Source organism: Typopeltis vanoorti, chromosome 7 (genome assembly GCF_054136105.1).
Source record: "Typopeltis vanoorti isolate ZY-2024b chromosome 7, IOZ_Tvanoo_1.0, whole genome shotgun sequence".
Taxonomy (NCBI): domain Eukaryota; kingdom Metazoa; phylum Arthropoda; class Arachnida; order Uropygi; family Thelyphonidae; genus Typopeltis; species Typopeltis vanoorti.
The window spans coordinates 66152780-66175314 of NC_143555.1; the positions used below are offsets into that span (position 1 = coordinate 66152780).

A 22535-nucleotide genomic window follows, 5' to 3' on the forward strand; every position below is an offset into this window, starting at 1 on the left:
AGTACTAGCAGATTGGATAAATCCTGTCTTTCATAACAGAGGTGAATACAGGCTTTATAAAAAAAGCTGTGGAGTGCTATTAAATTGTCCTAATTTGAGCTGGTCTGATGCCTTATGTTTATATCTTTTATGGGAGATAGTGCTTCTCTGATCTGCTACATCTTTCCAACTATTTTTTTTTTACTTTTATTTTTGATTATATATGTTTTTTTATCTCTGGTAATTTTATGACCATATGTAACCTTAAAGCTTTCAAGGCACATGTTGAATGAAATTTTTTCTATTCACTTGATGTTATTTTGTTCCATTTTTGTGCTATATATGGGTAAATATCTAATTCATTTTAGTCATGCATTTCATATTTAGTGTAAAAACATTCTCTCCTACTTCATTGTCTCTTTGCTACATAATGTTTCTAAAACCTTAGACATCATTAATTCTTCTAAAAAATTACCCTAATTTAGCAGAATATACAAAATTATCTCCTCCCAATATCCTTTCACAAACTAATATAATAATCTCAGCATTTTTAATATATGTAATTGAATATTTACAAACACATTATTTGTCATTCAATAGGCCAAAATATTATTAACACCAGACTTCCATGGAATCAAAAGACTTGCTGCAGAAGGCACATGCTCTTACATACACAAAAAGCCATCAAACTCCTTTACTCATTCAATGTATTCATATTCACCACAATGTCATGTGCATTCCACTCACCAACCACTCCCCATGAACCTTCTCTTTATGCCCATGCTCACACCCTCCTCACAGAGTTTTTCAGGGATGTCCCCTTGTTCTACCCCTTCATCCATTCTCTGAAAAATTTCTTCCAGCTTAACCTGGTAATAGCCCTTTATCAACTTAAATGTCTCAATTCCTCCCCTTCCTTCTATTCACAAGAATTTGCAAATCATATTCCCTCCATCTGTCTTCACATCCCAACATCCTAAAGACCAGTTACCATTTTAATCAGTCTTTTCTGGATCCTTTCTAATATATCTTTGTTAGCGTATAAAATTAGGGGACCAAATTTGTGCAAAATAATCCATATGAGGCTTGATTAAGGTCTTATACAGTGGGACCATTACCTGTTTATTTCTGCATGTTAAGGTCCTCTGCATCATGCCATAATTTGATGTGATGACTTTACAACTTGTGCAATGTTACCTCTAAACTACAGATCCACATACACCCAACCTTAGAGTTGTGGTATACGTGGATCTGTACACAAAATTTCTCCACGAAGTGCATATACTTTGCATCCCATTGATGCCTAACAAATTTCAGAACCTTACACTTTACATACACCACAGAATGGTTGAGGGGCTCTAGATGAAGAAGGATTGAAATTCCTAACAAAATTATGCAATAAGATATATAAGACTGGATTTCTACCCAAAGATATTAATCACTCAATTTTCGCTCCAATTCCCAAAAAACCAAAAGTCACAAGATGTAAAAGAGTTCAGGACAATTAGTCTCATCAGTCAAGTATCAAAAGTTCTCTTATATGTCATTCTTCAAAGAAATATAATAAAAGAAAAATAAATACAGAAATAAATGATAAACAAAGTGGCTTTATGGAAAATGTAGGTACAAAAAAAGGTATTTTCAGCACATCAGAACCATCATAGAAAAATATTTAGAAAAAGAAAAAGATATGTTTCTCTGTTTCATAGATTACAAAAAGGCATTTGAAAATGTTCAACATGAGCAATTAATTGAAATTCTTTCAAAAATAGGCATGGATGGAAAAAAGATTAAGCTAATAACCAGAAACAGACTGCATCTTTGAGAATAAATAGCAAGCCCTCAAAAGAATTCCCAGTTCAGAAAGGTGTGAGACAAGGATATGTATCTTGTCTCTGATTCTCTTTAACCTACACACAGGAAGAAATATTTAAAAAAATTAGTACCCTCAAAAGGAATCATTATAGGGGTAGAAATATTATAACCTAAGATATGCAGAAAGTAGAACTCCACCATGGAATCCTTAGGGGTCTCACGACAGTCCCAAACCTGGATAAAGGAGGAGGGTCAGTCAGATGAGTAAGGATGCTCTGACTGTAAAGAAAAAAACACGATTGTTATCTGATGCCTATACGATCAACAGCCAAAACATGCTGGCTCGTACATCGCCTGGATGAACAAGGTCCACGATACCAATCGAGCAATTGAGGTTGGATCGAAAAGTGGGATACCGAAAAGAAACAGAAACTAACAGAACCTATCAGTAGGAACATGGAATGTACGAACACTTTGGATGTCAGGAAAACTAGAACTACTTCACGAGGAAATGAAGAGGAAATAATATATCGGTGTGATATATTAGGACTGGCGGAGATGTGATGGACATCATCAGGAGAGATAAATGGATGAAAAGTCATATGGTCAGGGCATGACATGAAGCAGGAGTTCGCTTCGTTCTTAACAAAAGAGCTAGAGAGGCATTGTTAGGATACAAACCAGTCAATGAATGAATCATAGTAACAAGATTTCAAGCAAAACCATTTAATATATCAATAGACCAGATATATATACACCCACATCTGGCAGTACAGGTGAGAATACTGACTTATTTACAAAGATCTGACAAAGACAATAGAAACAATATCAAAGCAAGATGCACTAATTATTGAAGGAGATTGGAATGCCAAAGTCGGAATAGAGCGTCATGGGAAAATATGGTTTCGGAGAAAGAAATGAATAGGATGAAAAAATGTTAGAATTTTCTGTGGACCATGAGATGATGATCTGCAACACAAGATTCCAACAAAAGGACTATAGAAAATGGACGTGGCGATCAAATGATGGGAAAACCAAGAACATGATCAATATGATTCTGATTAAAAGAAGATGGATAACATCAGTACAGCAATGTTGAACTTTTCAAGGAGCGGATAGACTTGGATCATACTTTAGTGATTGCAAACATCAAGTTGAAATTAAAAAGAAAATATAAACCCCATCATCAGAAATAAAGAGATACAGCAAGAATAAGTGAAGCAGAAATAGGAAGAAGGTACAGAACAGTGTTAGAAGAGAAACTTAAAAGTGTGGACAAAGAAAAAAAATTCAAATCTAAGAATAAAAGGAGTAACGAAGGCGATAGAAGATGCAGTTGAAGAAACAGTACAGAAGAAGAGAAGATCAAGAAGAAGTGGATTAGACAGGAAACACTGAAGTTTCCTGTCTAAATATAAATAGATATACCAAAAATATACACCAACATAAAAGGAAATAAACTAGAACAAGTGCAAACATTATATATATATATATATATATACTTCAGACACTTGATCACATAGAATAGAAGGAAAGAAGATGAAATTAGAAGAAGGATTGAAGGTCAACCTTCAATAATACGAAACTCTACTGATGGCTAGGGAATTAAATCTGAAAACAATACTAAGAATCTTCAAATGTTACATACGGTCCACATTACTATTTGGAGTAGAGACATGGACACTTTCCAATCTGAGTGTGAAAAAACTGGAAGCCTTTGAAATGTGAATGCTGCAAAGAATTATGAGGATATCTTGGAAAGACAAATTAAAAAGAGAAAATTCAGCTATTGTGAACATATTCATAGACACAAATGCCTTCGAAAGCCACTTCTTTGCGGAACTGTTAAGGAAAGAGAAGGAAAGAAAGACAAAGACTGGAGTGGATGAAAAATATAGAAGAATAGAAGAAGAATCTCTCATATGAGGAATGCAGAAAGGTGTAGAATGGAACATAGTGGAGATACATGGTAGCCGATCTCCTGGAGGGAGAGGACACCTGACAAGACACTTTGCAACACTGAACTGACAGTTCTGCATACATGCACACACACACACACAAATTCTATTCAAGTGCTCCTCTAAGGCCACAAAAATCTGCTTGACTCATCACTCCCCCAGTTTTGCATCGTCTGCAAACAGTTGCACATCACCAATTAAACCCATTCTAATATGATTAACACAGCAATTAAAAAAATAAAAATTTTAATTTAAAAAAAAAAAAAAAAAAACGGTCCCAAAACATACCCCCCTATGGCACACTAATAGTGACCCTCCTGTTCTGGAATACTGCACCCCCCATACACAACCTGCTGATACATATCTAAAAGCCGGTCACCTAACCGATAGTAATCTAGCATCCAATTCCATCTACTCCAATCTAATTACCAACTTGTGGTGTGTGGCAGCCTGTCAAAAGCATACTATATATGCATCTCTCTCTAGTCGAATACATTCATCACCTTATTATAGCATATAAGATAGGGGTGTTGTTCAGGAAAGACAGAGAGAGAGAGAAAGAGAGAGAAAAGAATGGGGGGGGAGTGTTATTAATGATAGCTGATGAAATGCAGCTAAGATCCAAAGAAAATCCTAGGGAATTTTTTATCTATGTGGCCAGTAGGAGTTGAAATGATTGTGGAAGAATGACATTGTGGGATAAAAATGGGAATAGAGTGACTGATGCAGAGGACATAGTGGAATTGTTCAATGAACAATTGGTGTATTTCATCCTGGAGGAGTAAATTTTAATACTAGAGGGACAGAGAACGTTCGAGGTTTAGAGGTGCAGGAGGAGAATGTGTTCCAAATACTGAGTACTCTGGATGTCAGTAAAGCTATGGGACTGGATGGTAGTTCACCTCAAGTTTTGAGAGAATGTGCTAAGGAACTGACAGCTCCTTTGACATGGCTTTTCAGTGAAAGTCTGGCTATGGGGAAAGGTGCCCAGAGAATGGAAGGAAGGTAAGATAGTGCCATTCCATAAGGAGGTAGCAGACTGGAAATGTCTAATAGGTCAGTTTGTGTGTCATCAGTAGTTGTTAAGATCTTGGAGAAATTAGTTAGGGACTGTATACAACATTGGGCAGATGAGGGTAATGTTATCAGTGAGAGTCAACATGGATTTATGAAGGGGTACTCTTGTTTTAGTAATATGCTAGCGTTTTATAATAAAGTTACAAGAGCTGAAGATGAGGGAAATGCATATACTGCCATTTTCTTGGATTTAGCAAAGGCATTTGACAGGGTGCCACATGAAAAGCTGATACTTAAGTTGCAGCACATGGGTTTGGATGTCAGGTTGGTCAACTGGATTCAGGATTAGCTGTCCGATAGGTAGCAGAGTATTGTGTATGGTGGGGCAGTTTCAAGGAAGCAGAGGGTTACAAGTGGGGTCCCACAGGGCTCAGTACTGGGACCTATATTATTTAACCTTTATATCAATGACATTGTCAGTGGATTGCAGGGGGATATTCAATTGTTTGCAGATGTGAAGCTGGGAAGGGTTATTAGTAATAGTGCAGATGTGGTAGTCATGCAAGAGGATTTGAATAAGCTAGATAGATGGGCAAATGAATGGGGATTGTCGGTTTAATGCAGCAAAATGTAAGGTCTTGAGGTTTGTAGCACATCGATGTGAAGCTGCATACTCTATTGGAGGAGATATAATGGAGAAAGTAGAGGGAGACAAGAGATCTGGTGTTGATGATTGACAGAAACCTAAAATACAAGGGACATATTGTAAAGGTGATGAAGGTAACACAGAGGATTGCTGAAATAATGAGAAGGATGCTGATCTGCAGGGATAAAAGAATTATCATTCCGTTGTATAAGACCCTGTTCAGACCACACTTAGACTATTGTTCTCAGATTTGGTCCCTGAGATTTGAGGGGATAAATTAAATGTGGAAAGGGTACAGAGGCAGATAACAAAGACAGTTTCAAGACTGTACGATGTTAGTTATGAGGATCATCCTGAGGTGAATGTGGACTGCAGAGTTTGGCAGATAGAAAAAGGAGAGGTGATATGATTGAGACTTTTAAACTGTTGAGAGGTGGTTACAGGGTTGACACCCGGGAAGTTCTTTCGCTTGGTTGAACAGCGGGAAGGAGTGATGACAAGGGGTAATCTCTGGAAGTTACAAAAGGAAACTATGAGCAAGAGGGTGAGGAGTGGTTTCTTTGCATGGAGGGTGGTTGAACCATGGAATGCATTGCCTGATAGAGTGGTGAGAGAGCGAGAATGGAAACTGACTATTATGAATATGACCATATTGCCACCAGTTGGTGAGAGCGATCATAAGGTCTTGACCTCGGAAGTGGCTAAATGTGTGGAATTTTCAATTAAGACAGGGTAATGTGGAATTACCGAGCTGGTAAGTATGGCAAGCTTAGGAGATTGCTTAAATCAGTGCCATGACATGTTAAAACTGCAAGGGCTGGATGTTCATAGAGTATGGGAAGTGGTTAAGAAGCGTTTGAGGGAGGTAATGGCTGACTGCATACCTAGAGTCCAGAGAGTAAATCAAGTGGGAGTTAAATGGATGAATAACACCATTAAGCTTGAGCTGCAAAAAAAGAAACAATTGTGGATGAAATTTAAGGAGAAAGGTGACCTGCAGGCACACGAACAGTACAAAGCACAGGCCAGAAGGGTAACTAGTCTGGTAACAAAAGCAAAAGCAGATTATGAAAGGAAATTAGCAATGCAAGCAAAAGTGAATCCCAAACAGTTCTTTCGATATGCTGCAAGTAAAAGAAAAAATGTATATGGCGAAATGATTCTAAGGAATGCTGATGGTAGGGAGGTAACTGAATTCGTAGAAATAGCAGAAATAGTAGAATTACTAAGCGAACACTTTGGAAGAGTATATCATCCAGGCTGTGATATTGCAGGAATGAGAGAATGAATGGCTGATACAGGAATCGAAGTGAATGAAATGGAGGTGAATAGTATTTTACAGAACCTTAATGTAAATACATCTGTAGGACTGGATGGTATACCAGCTCGAGTCTTACGTGAAGTGGCAAAGGAATTGTCAGTTCCCTTGACCATATTGTTTAATTTAAGTCTAAGCTCTGGGTAGAAAGAGGGGAAGATAGTTCCATTGCATAAAGAAGGTTCCAAGACTGCTGTTGCAAATTACTGACTGATCAGCATATCAGGAATCACTGTCAAGGTTTTGGAGATATTAGTCAAGAGCAAAATACAGGAATGGATAGATGAAAATGGGATACTGTATGGAGGAGAGCATGGTTTAGTGAAGGGTGCATCATGCCTCAGTAACTTGCTGACGTTTTATAATACAGTGATGGCTGAACTGGATAAGAGTAATGGATTTACAGTGATACTGCTGGACTTTGCTAAGGCCTTTGACAGGATACCACATGGAATTCTAATCATTAAACTGCAGCACATGGGGATGGATTATAGGGTTGGTGAGATGGATAGGAGGGTAGTTGATGAAGAGATATCAGAGAGTAGTTTATTCAGGAGTGGAGTCCAAAAGAAAGCCTGTTACTAGTGGTGTGCCGCAGGGTTCTGTTCTTGGACTGCTGCTATTTAATTTGTTCATTAATGATATAGGAAAGGATCTGAGAAGAACTGTTCATTTATTTGCTGATGATGCAAAGTTGGGAAGAGCAATAGTGAATGAACATGATGTCAAAATTTTGCAGGATGATTTGGATAGATTGGCAGTCTGGGCTGATGAGAATGGATGTCAGTTTGATGTAGCAAAGTGTAAGGTTATGCATTTTGGGATAAAAAAATTAGCAGCAGTATATCACACTGGTGGAACTGTACTCTAGGAGGTTGAAAAAGTCAGAGATTTGGGCGTGTTGGTGGATATCGAGTTGAAGTTTAGGGGGCATATAGCAAAAGTGGCTAAATCAGCTCATCAGATCACTTGGTTACAGAAGAATACTTTGACGAGCAAAAATAAGCAACTTATTGCACCTCTTTATTGAGCCTTGATAAGACCCCATCTTGACTAATGTGCCCAGATCTGGACCCCTGGGTTTCTTCTTGATGGGGAGGAGATAGAGGGGATCCAGAGGCAAGTGACCAAGATGATAGCTGGTCTATGGAATGAACCTTATGAAAACAGGTTGAAGATCTGTGGGATACAGAAATTGGTTGATAGGCGGAATTAGACATTCAAATTACTGAAGAGTTTTTACAAGATTAATTCAGAGGAAATTTTTCAGAACAGGTCTGGTGATGGGAGAACTAGGGGCCATCCATGGAAACTGAGCAAGAGTGTAGTTAGCAAGGATGTTAGAACTAGGTTTTTTATTTGGAGAGTGGTGAATGAGTGGAATAAGCTGCCAGAGTTTGTTATGGGTGCTATGACTGTAAATGAATTCAAAGCAAAGTATAATAGATTACTGTGTGAATGCCAAATAGTTGTTTTTGATATAATGTTTAGGGTCTCCCTCGATGAGTCTAAGGACTCCTTGGAGTTGCCCATAATAATAATAATAAATTTAGTTTAATCCTTTATCCAAGTGTGAGCAAACAAAGTTTGCACCTGAAACTATCTTCAGGACTGGGTTAAGGTGATACAACACCAGGACAACTCGTTGCAAAGGTGGAGAAAGCTACCAACACTCCTATCTTAGTATCTCCTATAATGCAAAACACATCTCCTTGCGGATATGTCTAATGTTATGCATTAAGGGAAGGGCCACTCAAGGAGATGTGTTTTGCATTATAGGAGATACTAAGATAGGAGTGTTGGTAGCTTTCTCCACCTTTGCAACGAGTTGCCCTGGTGTTGTATCACCTTAACCCAGTCCTGAAGATACTTTCAGGCGCAAACTTTGTTTGCTCACACTTGGATAAAGGATTAAACTAAATTTATTATACTCTAACCAAGTGGAAAATAAACTTTCAATAATAATAATAAGTTAGTAAAACATGACTTCCCTTTAACAAACCTATGATGATAATCACAGAGAATGTTGCTATTATTAACTAATTTCTGTATCTTAGCTCTCAGCAACCTCTCCAATGCCTTAACCACAACTCCTATAATTTAGCCTTATCACCACTTTTGTGAAGTGGAACAATTTTACCTTCCTTCCACTCTTCTGTCACTCGGACTGTTTCAAGATTCTTGTTAAACAGGTAGGCCACAGCTGATTCCAACTTCCTAGAACATTCCCTTAAGAAATGTGGTGATATGTGATCAAGTTGTAGAAAGTATTTTTAACTTGGGTATAATTATGTTAAAGATACCAAGCAATTTTAAACTTGGTTTTACTCCATTTTTCCCAAGTGAGCAAACAGACAAAATGTCAAGTTTGCGCCTGCAATTGATGCAAGACTAGCTGATCCCACAGATAGTGCAAGACCAAGGCAACTCGTGGTAAAGGTGGAGCAAGTTCTGATCACTAATCTTAATATTTACCCTTAATGCCAAAACACATCTCCAAGAAGAGGATGTATGATGTTTTGTATTAAAGGCAAGGGGCCACTACCCAGACCGGTTTCGACCTTTATTGAGGTCTCATCCTCCTGAGATTTTTATTTAATAAGGTTAAAACACCTTATGGTAACTTGTTGTGGTAAAATACTTACAAGCTCTGCATTACTAAATCTTAGTATTTCTAGCCTGGCTCCCACTGATGAGACCTCAATAAAGGTCGAAACCAGTCTGGGTAGTGGCCCCTTGCCTTTAATACAAAACATCATACATCCCCTTCTTGGAGATGTGTTTTGGCATTAAGGGTAAATATTAAGATTAGTGATCAGAGCTTGCTCCACCTTTACCACGAGTTGCCTTGGTCTTGCACTACCTGTGGGATCAGCTAGTCTTGCATCAATTGCAGGTGCAAACTTGACATTTTGTCTGTTTGCTCACTTGGGAAAAATGTGATCAAGTCCTACTGCCTTATTGACATTGAGCTTGCTTAACTCCTCATATACTTCTTGCTTGCTCACCAGTAAGTTTTCTCTCATTTCATTTGCTGCACTTCATTTTGTCCTGATTTCACTCCAATGAAAACTCTATGAATTTCTCATTGAATACCTCAAATATGTCCTCTGCAGCAGTTATCAAGCAAACCCTTTCATCCATTAACATCAGAATATCATAAGCAGTTATCAGGTTTCATAGAAGCCAATTAACTTGGTCATGGCAGGCCACTGAACCTAAAATGAAAAGGAGGATGGGAAGACTATAATAATCCCATTTTGTATATCACTGTATCACCATGTTGTTTACAAATTTAACTATCAACCAAGATGCAATACCAACTACATCAGATATTACTATCTGTTCTTGGAAATTACGTTTAATTGAATAATACTGTTATAACAATATTCCCATATCTGACTACTATGCTATTCATTATGCAAACTGTCAGCATCAAATTTCTCGCTGCCAACTCAAAATATTTCTTAAGTCACTCTAGAGTAGTGCTTCCCAAACTTATGGATGTAAAGGCCCCCCTTGGAAAAATGTAAAATATTTCATGGCCCCCATTGGAAAAAAAAAATCATAATACAGACATATAATATACAAAATTATAACAAATATAATTTTGTATATTATATAATAGGGTATAAAGGCCTCGCCTACTCCCTATAAGGGAATAAAAGGCATTAGCTGATTTATATTATATTATAATATAATATTAATATACAAAACATACACAGCAAATATTGCAAAAATCAAATGCAAATATTACATTTTTAGCATCTTACATACACATTTGACATGGCACACTTAGTCTTAAAGGATTTTAAATTTGTTTTCATTATTTCACCCCCCTCCCCTCAACAAAACTAACGGCCCACAGTTTGGGAAGCGCTGCTCTAGAGTACTATTGTATTCCTTCACAATGTTTCTCAAAATTCTAAATATTTTCCAAGTCTTACATTATTATCAACCAATAATTCCATATATATTTCCTTACCTGAGACCTTACCTAAATAATTAAAGCTTCAAATATTAAATGAGTACATTTTATGGTTAACTAACCAACTGGATATAGTAGATGAAATATATATAAAATATTTTAGGCTTTTTATTCATGGTATTTCAATATACATTTGAATTCACATTTTGAATTATGCACTCACATCATGCTCAGTAGGGTAATTAATATATTTTATGTAACATATTATAAGAATGAAACATACTGAATATAAGGGAGAACCATTAATGACAACTCCTTCTGCAAATCTAACCCTTGACGGATTGTTTTTTAATTTTGCTTTCTTGGCTGCAGTAAGGAGAGCAGATTTTCGTGTTGTCTAAAAAAGAAAAAAAAGTGTAGCAAATACAATCCATATGACAATAATTAGCAATTATTAGTAATGAAACATAAAAACAAAGAAAAGAAAATAATAATACTGAGTACAAAACAGTGAATAAAAATCTGATAAATTATTTTATTTGTACCACTACGGTGAGCAAAAATTAAAATGTAACTTGATTCCCTTTCCTCCACCAGTCACAACATTGCTATTTCACCTTGAGGAATACCAGTGGCTGAGTTTAAACATGCCCGTACCAGCCTTGAAGATGATCCATGTGAAGGACGTCCATTAAGTTTCCAAGGTTCAAAGGCTGCATATTTCAATTCCAAATATACATATTTAAAATAAGTGTTTCTTTTCTTCTTATTTTATGAAGTGTAATAGACTAATGTTGAAACTGTTTAAATTCAGCATCTATAACTGGAAGCTGTATATAAGAGGGTGGTCTGAAAAGTTCTTGGCATCGACCATAGATGGCAACACTATTGGCAAGATTTTTTCTAAGTTGGAATATCTGTCATAAGCATTCATGTGAAATTGCAAGTCATCCTATCAAGTAGATTGTTTTATATAGCTGTCTGAAGCAAAAGTGTTGTCTGTATCCCTTGATATAGATAAAATTGAGTATCGTGCAGTTATAAAATTCTTTGTAAAAGAAGGTTTAACGGCAAAATAAATTCATTCTAAGTTAATAAAAGTTTATGGGCACTCTTCTCCTTCGTTTTCGACAATTAAGAAATGAGCTGCTGAGTTTAAACATGGCCGAACCAGCTTTGAAGATGATCCCCGTGAAGAACATCCAAAAAGTGTAACAACAACAGAAATCATTGATCAAGTGCACAATACAGTATTGGATGACCGGCAGGTCAAAGTACGGAAATTGCTGAGACTATAGGCATTTCAAAAGAATGTGTAGGATATATTTTGCATGAAGAATAGCAAATGAAAAAGCTTTGCGCAAGATGGGTGCCATACAGCAGATCAAAACCACTCGCATGAAAATCTCTGAACAGTGCTTGAAGCGTTTTAACAAGAACAAAACTGATTTTGTGCGTCGATTTATTACTATGGATGAGACATGGATTTACGGTTACACACCAGAGTCCAAACAGCAGACAAAACAACGGACAGAAGTCGGTTGTTCAGAACTAAAGAAAACATTCGGTTCCTTCAGCAGGAAAGGTCATGGCATCGGTGTGTTGGGATGCTAAAGGCATTTTGCTTATTAATTATCTTGAAAAGAGTAAAACAATAACCGGGGAATATTTTTCTGATCTTTTAACCAGACTAAATGAAAAAATTCGTGAGAAAAGACCTGGTTTGCAGAAGGAAAAAAATCATCCTTCATCAGGACAATGCACGTTCCCACAAAGGTGTTTTGGCAATGAGAAAATTAAGTGATCTGCACTATAAATTGTTGGAACATCCATCCTATTCCCCAGATTTAGCTCCCTCTGACTTCTATCTCTTCCCAAAATTAAAACTCTTCCTCGCTGGTCAGCATTTTTCTTCGAATCAAGAGGTGATTGCAGCTGTAGAGGGGTATTTTGCAGATCTTACCACTACAGGGACTGGATAATGGCACTAAAGCATTGCTGGAATAAATGTATTGGCCTTAAGGGAGATTATGCTGAAAAATAAAAATAATTTTGAAATTATAAATTCGTTTTTCATTCTTGGGCTGAGAACTTTCCAGACCATCCTTGTATATATATATACACAGTGGTATATTATTATTATTATTATTACCCCAAGACCTCATGGAGACAAAGACTCATCTGGGAGGTCCTTTTATTACACACACATCTCATCATACAGTGTCTTAAACACACTCAAACTCCTTGCAGACACCACAATCTCAGGCAAGGCATTCCAATCATTCACAACTCTGCACAAAAAAAAACCTGCCTCTCACTCCCCTACTCACACCCTCTTTATACAGTTTCCAGGGATGACCTCTGGTTCTCCCCTGATCTCCCACTATTCTCTGTAGAACTTCTCCACCATTGATCCTATAACAATCCCCTTACCAACTTGTAGGTCTCTATCATATCTCACCTCATCCTCCTGTCCACCAGACTCTGCAAATTACATCTTCTCAATCTTTCCTCATACTCAACATTCCAGAGGTCAGAAACTACCTTAGTCAGTCGCCTTTGGACCCTATCCAGCATCTCTTCATCCTTCTGAAAACCCGGTGACCAAATCTGGACACAATAGTCCATGTGTGGCGTAATCAAAGCCTTATACAACGGAACAAGAATCTCCCTACTTCTACACGTCAGTGTCCTCCGCATCATTCCCAGATGCCTTTGTGTTGTCTTCACAATTTTGGCGATGTGTCCCCTAAATTTTAGATCCTTATCCACTATCATCCCCAGATCTCTTATTTCTTCTACCTCCAACAATATATTCTCGCCAAGCATAAATTCTGCATCCCATCTTTGTTTTCCAAATTTTAAAACCTTACATTTTGCAACATTGAACTGACATCCCCATTTCTGTGCCCAATCACTCAATTTATTCAAGTCTTCATGTAAGGCCACAACATCTTCACTACTCTTTATGGTTCGTTGCAACTTTGCATCATCTGCAAACAACTGAATATCTCCATCTAAATCTTCACCAATATTATTAATATACAAGTTAAACAGTAATGGCCCTAAAACAGATCCCTTAAGCACTCCGCTAGTGACATTCCTTTTCCTGGATATCGCACCCCCATATACAAGTTGTTGATACCTATCAGATAGCCAGTCTCCAATCCAATGCACTAATCTAATATCCAACCCCATCTAGTTTGACTGCCAACTTATCATGAGGCACTCTATCAAAAGCTTTTGCAAAATCCAAGCATATTACTGTGTATACTTCTCCTCTGTCCAAGGAAACAGTCACTTTATTGTAATAAATAAGTAATTACTAAAACATGACCTCCCTGTAGCAAATCTATGCTGTCCATCAAAGATAATACCATTGTTGTCAACCCAAAAGATTTGTGGAGGTGCCGGGGATCGAACCCAGGGCCTTTCACATGCAAAGCGAACACTCTACCACTGATCTCGCTGATCCGAACTAATAAAAACCATGCTCATTTGGATTAGCGAATTTTACCTAAGAGACAACAATAACTAGTGTTTATGACAAAAATAATCAGATTCTAATGGAACATCAATTTAATTCTGTAAATAAATGAAGTATCTGATAGAAAATAAAAGCTACTATACTGTAATATAAAACTTAAAAAATAATACAGTACACAAGTTTATTTTAGTAAAAAATTTAGTCTGTATGTACCTGTATTGTTTTGGATTCTGATTTAATAAAATTGCATAGTTCAGTACATAACTTAATTTCCATAAAAAATATCACTTTCTTGTACACAACAAAAAAAAAGTTTCACAAAATAACACAAAAAAGTTTTTTTTTATTTCTTTATAAAAAAATTCACTGATTTTCTTTTGTTTCTTGGAAGCTAAACTTTTTTTGAATACTTCTTCTCATAGCTGCATTAGCAATAAATTTTGTGGAATGGCGTATCATTCTGCTTAGCCCATTCTATAGACATATTAAAACTGTCAACTGCCTCTTCATGTTTTACTTGTTTTTCCTTCGAGTTCTTTATTTTCAGCATCGTCTTCTAATTCATTCTGTAGTGTCATATTTATATTTATAATTTCAGCGTCTGATTGGATTTCGAATTCAATTTCAGTTCTACCTGTAATCCATTCCGTAACATCTGTTTGTGAAATTTCAGCATCTGGATTTATATTTTAACCAAATGATGCACGTTTTGAATCTCCTCTTTTTGTGTATCACCCTAGTATCTTGGTAAATTCTAGAAAGACCACAGTATTTTCCATGACACTCGAATTGCTTCAGGTTTGATGGCTTCCCAGGCAAACATGAACACACAATAAATCAAAATAGACCTACAGTATAACTGTACAATCAACAGTATGAAAAAATACTGTACTGTAATAATAATAAAATAAATAATGATAGTTAAAATAATAATTATTAAATAAAAATAATAGCACACAATATAATAATATGTAATAAATAAAACTTTTTTCTTTCAAATCGCAGTTTGAATTACTGGAGAGTTTGACTATAGAGGTTCAGATTAGCGAGATACCACTGTGTATATATATGTGTACACACACACACACACACACACACACAGGGGTGGCTCGTCTATAGGTGCCGGGCCCCACCTATATTTGTATAACTAGCCCAATAATTGTACTTTTAAAAAATATGTTTCTTTTAATTATTATTTTTTGATCTATTTCCAACACGTTTTATTGTTTAATAAAAAAAAAATTACTGTAGTATTTTGTGGCAATATTGTATAATGCAACTTAGTACGGTCTCCGGGGCCAGCCACGGCTGGCCCTATTTTATAGTTGTAGAACACAGGGCATGTATGAGGCAAGTGCACTAGCAATCGTGTTTGTTTACCAGGTGTAACGCTTATCTTGGGGCCAATTTAGTCTGGCCCAGTTACTGTATTTTCACGTACGTATATAGCATGTGATTCTTTGATTGTTAAATACGTGCACTAGCGATTGTGTTTGTTTACCGGGCGCAACGCTTATCTTGGGGCCAGTTTAGTCAGGCCCAGGCACTGCGTTTGTACGTAAATAGCGGGCGATTCTTTCATTGTCTTATTATTTATTCTTGTTGTTGATCTGTTTTATTGTTTTTAGTATGTTTAATTATTGTTGTCGTTTTTTGTTATAATTTATTTTAAAGTTTAAGTTTTTATTACGTCTATATTTTTATTACGTCAATACATTTTAACTATGAATAAAATCAATAGTTTATTGGGAAGATATTTTTCGTTATTTCTCGGAAGTTTTGACATTGATTTATAAAATAAATAATAAAAATGATAACTTTTTTGTTTTAACACTTGGAAAATGAAAAAATTTTGCGGGGGGGGCCAGCTGGAGTCGAACCAGCGTCTTTAGATTTCCGGTTCATTGCTCTAGTCTGTTGAGCTATGCCTGCAACTGCAAATCTTTTGAGTTTTCATGTTATTAATACATTGAGCCCGTTACGTTCTAACAATATGTTACGTTCTAACAATTTTAAAAAATTAATAGCTCAATGCATCAGTGGATTCTGACTAAACATTATTGTAATAGAAATAATAACTATAAATCAATAATAGAACCCACTATATAAATATAAAAAAATTAAGTTGTTTTTGGCCCCTAGCTCCACCTGTTTCTATTGTCACCAGCCGCCACTGTGTATATATATATATATATGTTAAAGATACCAAGTTATTTTAAACCTGGTTTTACTTTCTACACATATATATATATATATATATATATATATATATATACTGTACATAAACACAAACACATACACACACACACACAGCTCTGAAAGAGTTAACAGATGACACCCAGATGGGCAAAGTGGATTAGCTGCAGAGAGCACTTGTGATAACAAAGCTAAAGCTTCACTTCTAGGGTATTCAATATCTCGAATGCGTTGTTCAATTGATTTTTCTGTCTGTCTGTCCATAGTAGGATGAGCGGCAATTGCACCACAGTCAATAAACACCTGGATAGTGATGCGGGCAAGGTTGAGTTTTTTGTGCTGATCGAAACAGTGATCTCAATTTGATAAAGGGGAGTAAATATTACCTTGATTTTATATTCCTTAAGTATTTTTGCTAGTTTTATGGAAATAGAACTAATATATGGGAGCATGATGAATCCTTCTTCATTAGAAACATGAGTTGAGTAGTCTGGAGATGGTGTGATCATTATAGCCATTTTGGAGGAAAGTGTTTCTTAAATGTTGAAGTTCTTTGACTAGTTCATACTTGTTAATGATAAGTCGGCAGACTCTTTTTCCTAGTGTGGAAATAATACGGAATTTTTTAGGTCTATCATGATGGGACGAGCCATGTCGATATTTGTCAGTATGTGTAGGCTTTCAAAATATAGAGACTTTTATACCTGATTCCTTAGTAAAAGGTCCAAAAATGGGAGTGAACCATTAGGACCTTTTACTAACTAAGGAATCTTTTAAAAGACATCAGAAATATTTTAAAAGAGAAATATTTTAAAAGACATCAGTCTCTTCTATAACTACATACTGGATGTCACCTTTGTTAATCTTTACTGTTTTGTCTGCTAGTTTGTATATTTACACCTGAAGAAATTCTGTGTAATTAGGATGAAACATCGTGTTGCTAATTAAAATAAATGTTATCAACTTATTCCAGTGTTCTGCCTTATAAACTTTAGTCAAATATACACTATCTACCAATAACTGTCCAGACATTTTAGCAATTTACAATTGATACCTGCAGACGAACCCTAATATCAGGTATGTCCACTTATGACTTTGATCACCTCCTGCACTCTTTGAGGGAGGCTTTCCCCCAATGTGCAGCAGACATCAGGTGGAATTTGTCTCCATTCCTCCATCAAAGCAACACTGAGTTCAGCAACAGATCGAGGACATGCTTCTCTGGACCTCAATCGGCACTGCAATTTGTCCCACGTGTTTGATGGGGTTGAGGTCAGGACTCTGTAGGCCAGGGCAATTGTTTAACACCCATCTCTTCATACCATTCCATAATAACAGCTGTAGCTTTGTGGCATGGGGGAAGGGGGGAAATTGTCATCTTGATAGTAACATGGGTCCATTTCATAAAAACTCCACAGTGAAGGTAGCTCCTAATTATTCAGAATATCAAGGTAATCAGCTACCTTCATGGAACCAGGGACAACTACAGTAGTCCCACTCCAAACCATCTTAATTCACCCCACACCATTACTCCTACACCACCAAACTTTACTGTGGGTACAACACACTGTGGTAACAAGCATTCACCAGGCTGCCTGCACACCCTGCCATTAGACTGGAAACAGGAGAAACTTGATTCAATGCTCCGGAGTACTGTTTTCCACTGGTCAATTATCCAGTTCACATGCTCTTTGCACTAGGCCAGATGAGCCACCTATTTCGTTGTTGTGAGTCTCAGCTTGTGTGCTGCTGCTCTACCATGGAAACCCAGTAGATGTGGTGCTTTTCATATAGTATTAGTGCTCACCATTGTCTTACTGGTGTTCTGGAACGCTCATCAAGGATCATCTGTGTCGATTGTAGCTGGTTTTTCTGTGCTACCAGTTTTAACACCCCTCTGTCCCTGTCAGTCATTTTCAGTAGCCACCTTGGATGTTTTCCTGCACTAGTGATGCCAGTACATCTCCATTTGTTGATCATGTCGCCAACTCGTTGATTTTGGATGCTCCAATTGAGCAGCAATGGTATGTATGGACATGCCACCAATGTGACAACTCACAATGACATCTCTCTGTAAAAGTCACTGAGTTCATGTCATGTTGCAATACCACCTGTATTCAACTGCTATGATGAAATTCTCCTTCCTACTATCTGTACACTGTTATGTTATTAACAAACCTGGAAAGTTCCATAACTTAAAATAACAGGGGTGTCCAGACAATTATTGGTAGATAGTGATATATATATATAAAATTATTATTTGGTAACCTCCATGGAGTCAACAGACTCATCATGGTAGGCCCACTCAACCAACAACATGTCTATCATAATGACCTTTGAAGTTATTTTCGCTACCTGCATTCACAATGCACTCCACTCCCTAACAACTCTCCATGTAAACAATCTACTCCTCACACCCTTCTTCGCCACATCTTTATACAACTTCCAGGGTTGACCTCTCATTCTTCCCATCTTGACATCCACTCTTTATATAATTTCTTCTGTATTAATCTGATAAAATCCCTTAACTTGAAGGTCTCTATCATATCTCCTTTTTTACCTCCTATCCACCAACCTCTGTAATCCACATTCTCTCAAGCTTTCTTCATAACCAACACTCCAGAGTCCTGATATTACTTTGGTTATTCATCTTTGGACCCTCTCTAATGTTTCCACATCACATGAAAACTAGCTGACCAAATCTGAGCAGAACAGTTCATATGTGGTCTGACCAATGTCTTATAAAGATGTACCACCACCTCCTTATCCCTACATGTCAATGTACTTTTTATCATAGCAGTGCAGTTTTTGCAACATGTGTGATGTGCACTTGGAATTTCTGTTCACCATCAACTCCAAGATCCCGAATCTCATCCACTTCCTGAAGTACAGCTCCAATACTCCCCTTCCTCTCTTGATCTTCCTATCCTTTTGGAAAATTCTATATCCTGTCATTTCAAGTCCTAACAGTATATTATCCTCAGTCAACCAAGTTTCACTTATAGCAATTATCTTTGGGCATACTGATTCAATCAATGCTAGAAACTCAGCCCCTTTATATCTGATACTCCATATATTAGTATATATGCATAACAATTCTCCACTCTTTGAGGCAATCTCATCAACACAATAACTCTTTACTCTCTCTGCTATAGTGCACTTCTCTCTTCATTCTGACCATCCCTGTTTCCCCGATCCTGACTTAATTTCATTTATATTCTTATGATCCCCACCATTTTGCATAGAATCACTTTGCTCTGCTATAATCACTTCCTCACCTTTGTATCCATCCTTTTACTGTCCTTCCACAACTTGCTTCTCAACCTCTTTCTCTGACTCTTAGTGGTATCAATTTCATATAGACCCTGTGCACTCTTATTAAACAACAATCACTCCAAATAACCAACATCAAACCCATTCAAATGCATTCCATCAACTTTGAACCATTCTACCTTCCCTTTGAATTCATTCCATATATTCACAAATTGAACACACTCTGCCTGACACAATTCAGCCATTTTGTCATTCAGTATCATTGCACTCCTCAGTTCACTACTGTCATATCTGGGCAACAAATCACTTCCCCAATGACATTATTATTCTTCACTTCCTGAACAACTTCTTCAAATCCTTTCCACATTCTTTGTCTTACTATTCAAATTGTTTGTGCCCCACTACCACTAATTCTGATGGCCATTCCTTCCTTCTATGCAAAGCATCTGCAAAAGCAATTCATTTTATTGTACCACCAGTAAAACATGTCTTGTGCACTTTATCTTTTACTACCCCTTTACTAATTGAGTCACCATATAAAGCAGTCCTAATCATCCTTAGATATTTGCTTCTCATTAACTTCCTTGTCAGTTTCCTCCTCCATACATTTAACTTGAATCTTTATTTTCAGTAACTCTTGACTAAGTTCTTCCACATCACTTCTATTATTAACATTGCAAGCACTCCCATCCATTTCCTGACTATTCCTGGTAACACCATTCTCATTTTTGGAACAACCTATCCTCTCATTGCACTTCTCACATACTATAATACTTTCCTTTTTATCATTCCATCCAACATCCATAAATCTTTAAACATTTTTGGGTGCCACATCTTTTCCACTACGAAAGTCCAGGAAAAAACTTGATCTCCAAGTTGAGACCTCCGCTGCTGGCTTACGCTTCTTTACTGCCACCATTTTTGTAATGTTAACAAGCACTTCCATGTTAATCCAGATAAAAACCTATCACACAAAAGCACTATTATACAAATCTACACAATATAATTCAGAAAAAAAAAACACTCTTTGTAGCACCATTCAAACACACCACTACTTCTTGCCACGACACTAGCAACATTTTTTTTTTTTTTTCTGTTTCATAAATATGCAGAGGCAAAAAATGCTAAAACCAAGACCTGCCAGGTATAACTTGAGAGGAATGATAGGAAAAAAAAAAAGCTTTAGCTGCTGAAGAAAATCCAAAGGCATCACCAACCCATTAAGGTTCTAAGGTCCTAAGCCTTTGGATCTAGATAGATCCAATGGTTTAAGATCTAGATATATGATTAAAATAAGTTGCTTTTCTTATTTTACAAACAGAGTCTTGATCCTGAAAACACCTCTTAGTAATGCCAAAGAGAAAAATATGAGTCTAATAGGATACATCAATATAAACAAAAACATGCATCAGGAAACTCAATAAATTAATTTTCTTTGCCTTCAGGTGGCATCGCTTTACTGCAGTCTGCATTAACATAATTAAAATCACCCATAATGACATCCTTTTTTAATTGCTGGGCAAATTTGCCAACATATTTCTTAGTCACATTACTATCGCTACACATTCCTCATCACACAGTAGTGTCCAACTAAACATTTCATTCTATTTATCTCCACCTCACACTGCCTTGAAACCACTGCCACAGTTTTCATTCTATATTTTTATTTTTGGGAGGACATAACTCCCGATCATCAACTACATTCCCCTTCCTCCTGTTACCTTTACTATGCTCATGATAAACCATCTCCTCTATTCCCATCAGGATATCATCCTTCTCATTCAAACCATGTTTCACTTATTCCAAAAATTTTGTCCCCATGATTGCTGATAATACTCCTCACATTTGTAAACAAACACAGTAATTCATTTTAGGGTCTGTAATCACACCACCTATATGCTTTGGGTCATTCCTCTCTCTCTCTCTCCACGCATCCCAATCAATCCAATTCCTTTGTTGACCATTCTCCTTGCACCATCTCTCTCTCCATGTCTATCCTGTTTCCCTGTGCATTTTGTATTCCCATTCTCATCTCTCACACTACTTTCTTCCCATTCACAAGTACTTCTTCTCACTCACTTACTCCACTGTAGTACTTTCTACATTACTTATTTCCTCAAATCTCTTGTTCACTTTTGTCATTACTCCCCCCCGCTCCCAGCAAAATCCTCTCCAGCTGACTTACATCATTACATCCATTCAAATTCTATCACTCTTATACAGTTCCATTCATTTTTCAAGTTCACACAACTCTGCCAACACGTATCCGTGATCTTTGCTTATTACCTGGACAACATGATGACCACCTTTCTTACTATATTGTTATCTCTCATTCTTTGCAATAGCCTCCTGATATCCACTCTTTTCATTCTCTTTCTACTCATATCAAAATCTTCAATCAACCTACTCATCCTACCTCCAGGAAAACATTTTGTTCAACCCTTCATTCACCATAAGTCTAATAATGGAATCAATATACAGTGCCACTCTTAAATCACTTGTTCACTCTTTCCCCCCTGCTATCATTCATTCAATTCTTTCACACCCTTCCATTAAAATCCACTGATTTTCTAATTTTATTCTGAATATATATTTTATCACTTGAATAATCTTTACCAACTCGGCTTTGAAGTCTTGCCATCAATTTCGCTGCATACACCTGCATGAAAGGATGAAATACTCTTTCTCAGAAGAAGGAAGAATTCAGTGCCAGAACTCTCCACCCACCAAGGAGCCATGCATAGATGTCTGTTATGTGGCAAGCAATGACTATGTTCAAAAGTGACACACTGGGACTACCACCCCAGACAATATATTGGCAACACAGTAAATCTCCTCGACTGTGGGAAAAGAGATGTGCTGCAAAACCACTGGCCACTGCAAGTGAGCCCACTAGTTGATCCTGGCCAGGTCATCCA

The 22535-nt window shown here is 36.9% G+C and overlaps 1 protein-coding gene across 6 annotated transcripts in view; it reads right to left on the minus strand.

The window, feature by feature from the left end:
* The window catches only part of LOC150104740 (uncharacterized), a 434041-nt gene that overhangs the window by 152079 nt on the left and 259427 nt on the right, over nt 1-22535 (minus strand). For all 6 annotated transcript variants that reach the window (XM_090395917.1, XM_090395916.1, XM_090395915.1 and 3 more), the window contains one exon: nt 10945-11058. In XM_090395917.1, the coding sequence (XP_090252043.1) occupies nt 10945-11058 (114 nt within the window). The remainder of the gene's footprint in view (nt 1-10944; nt 11059-22535) is intronic.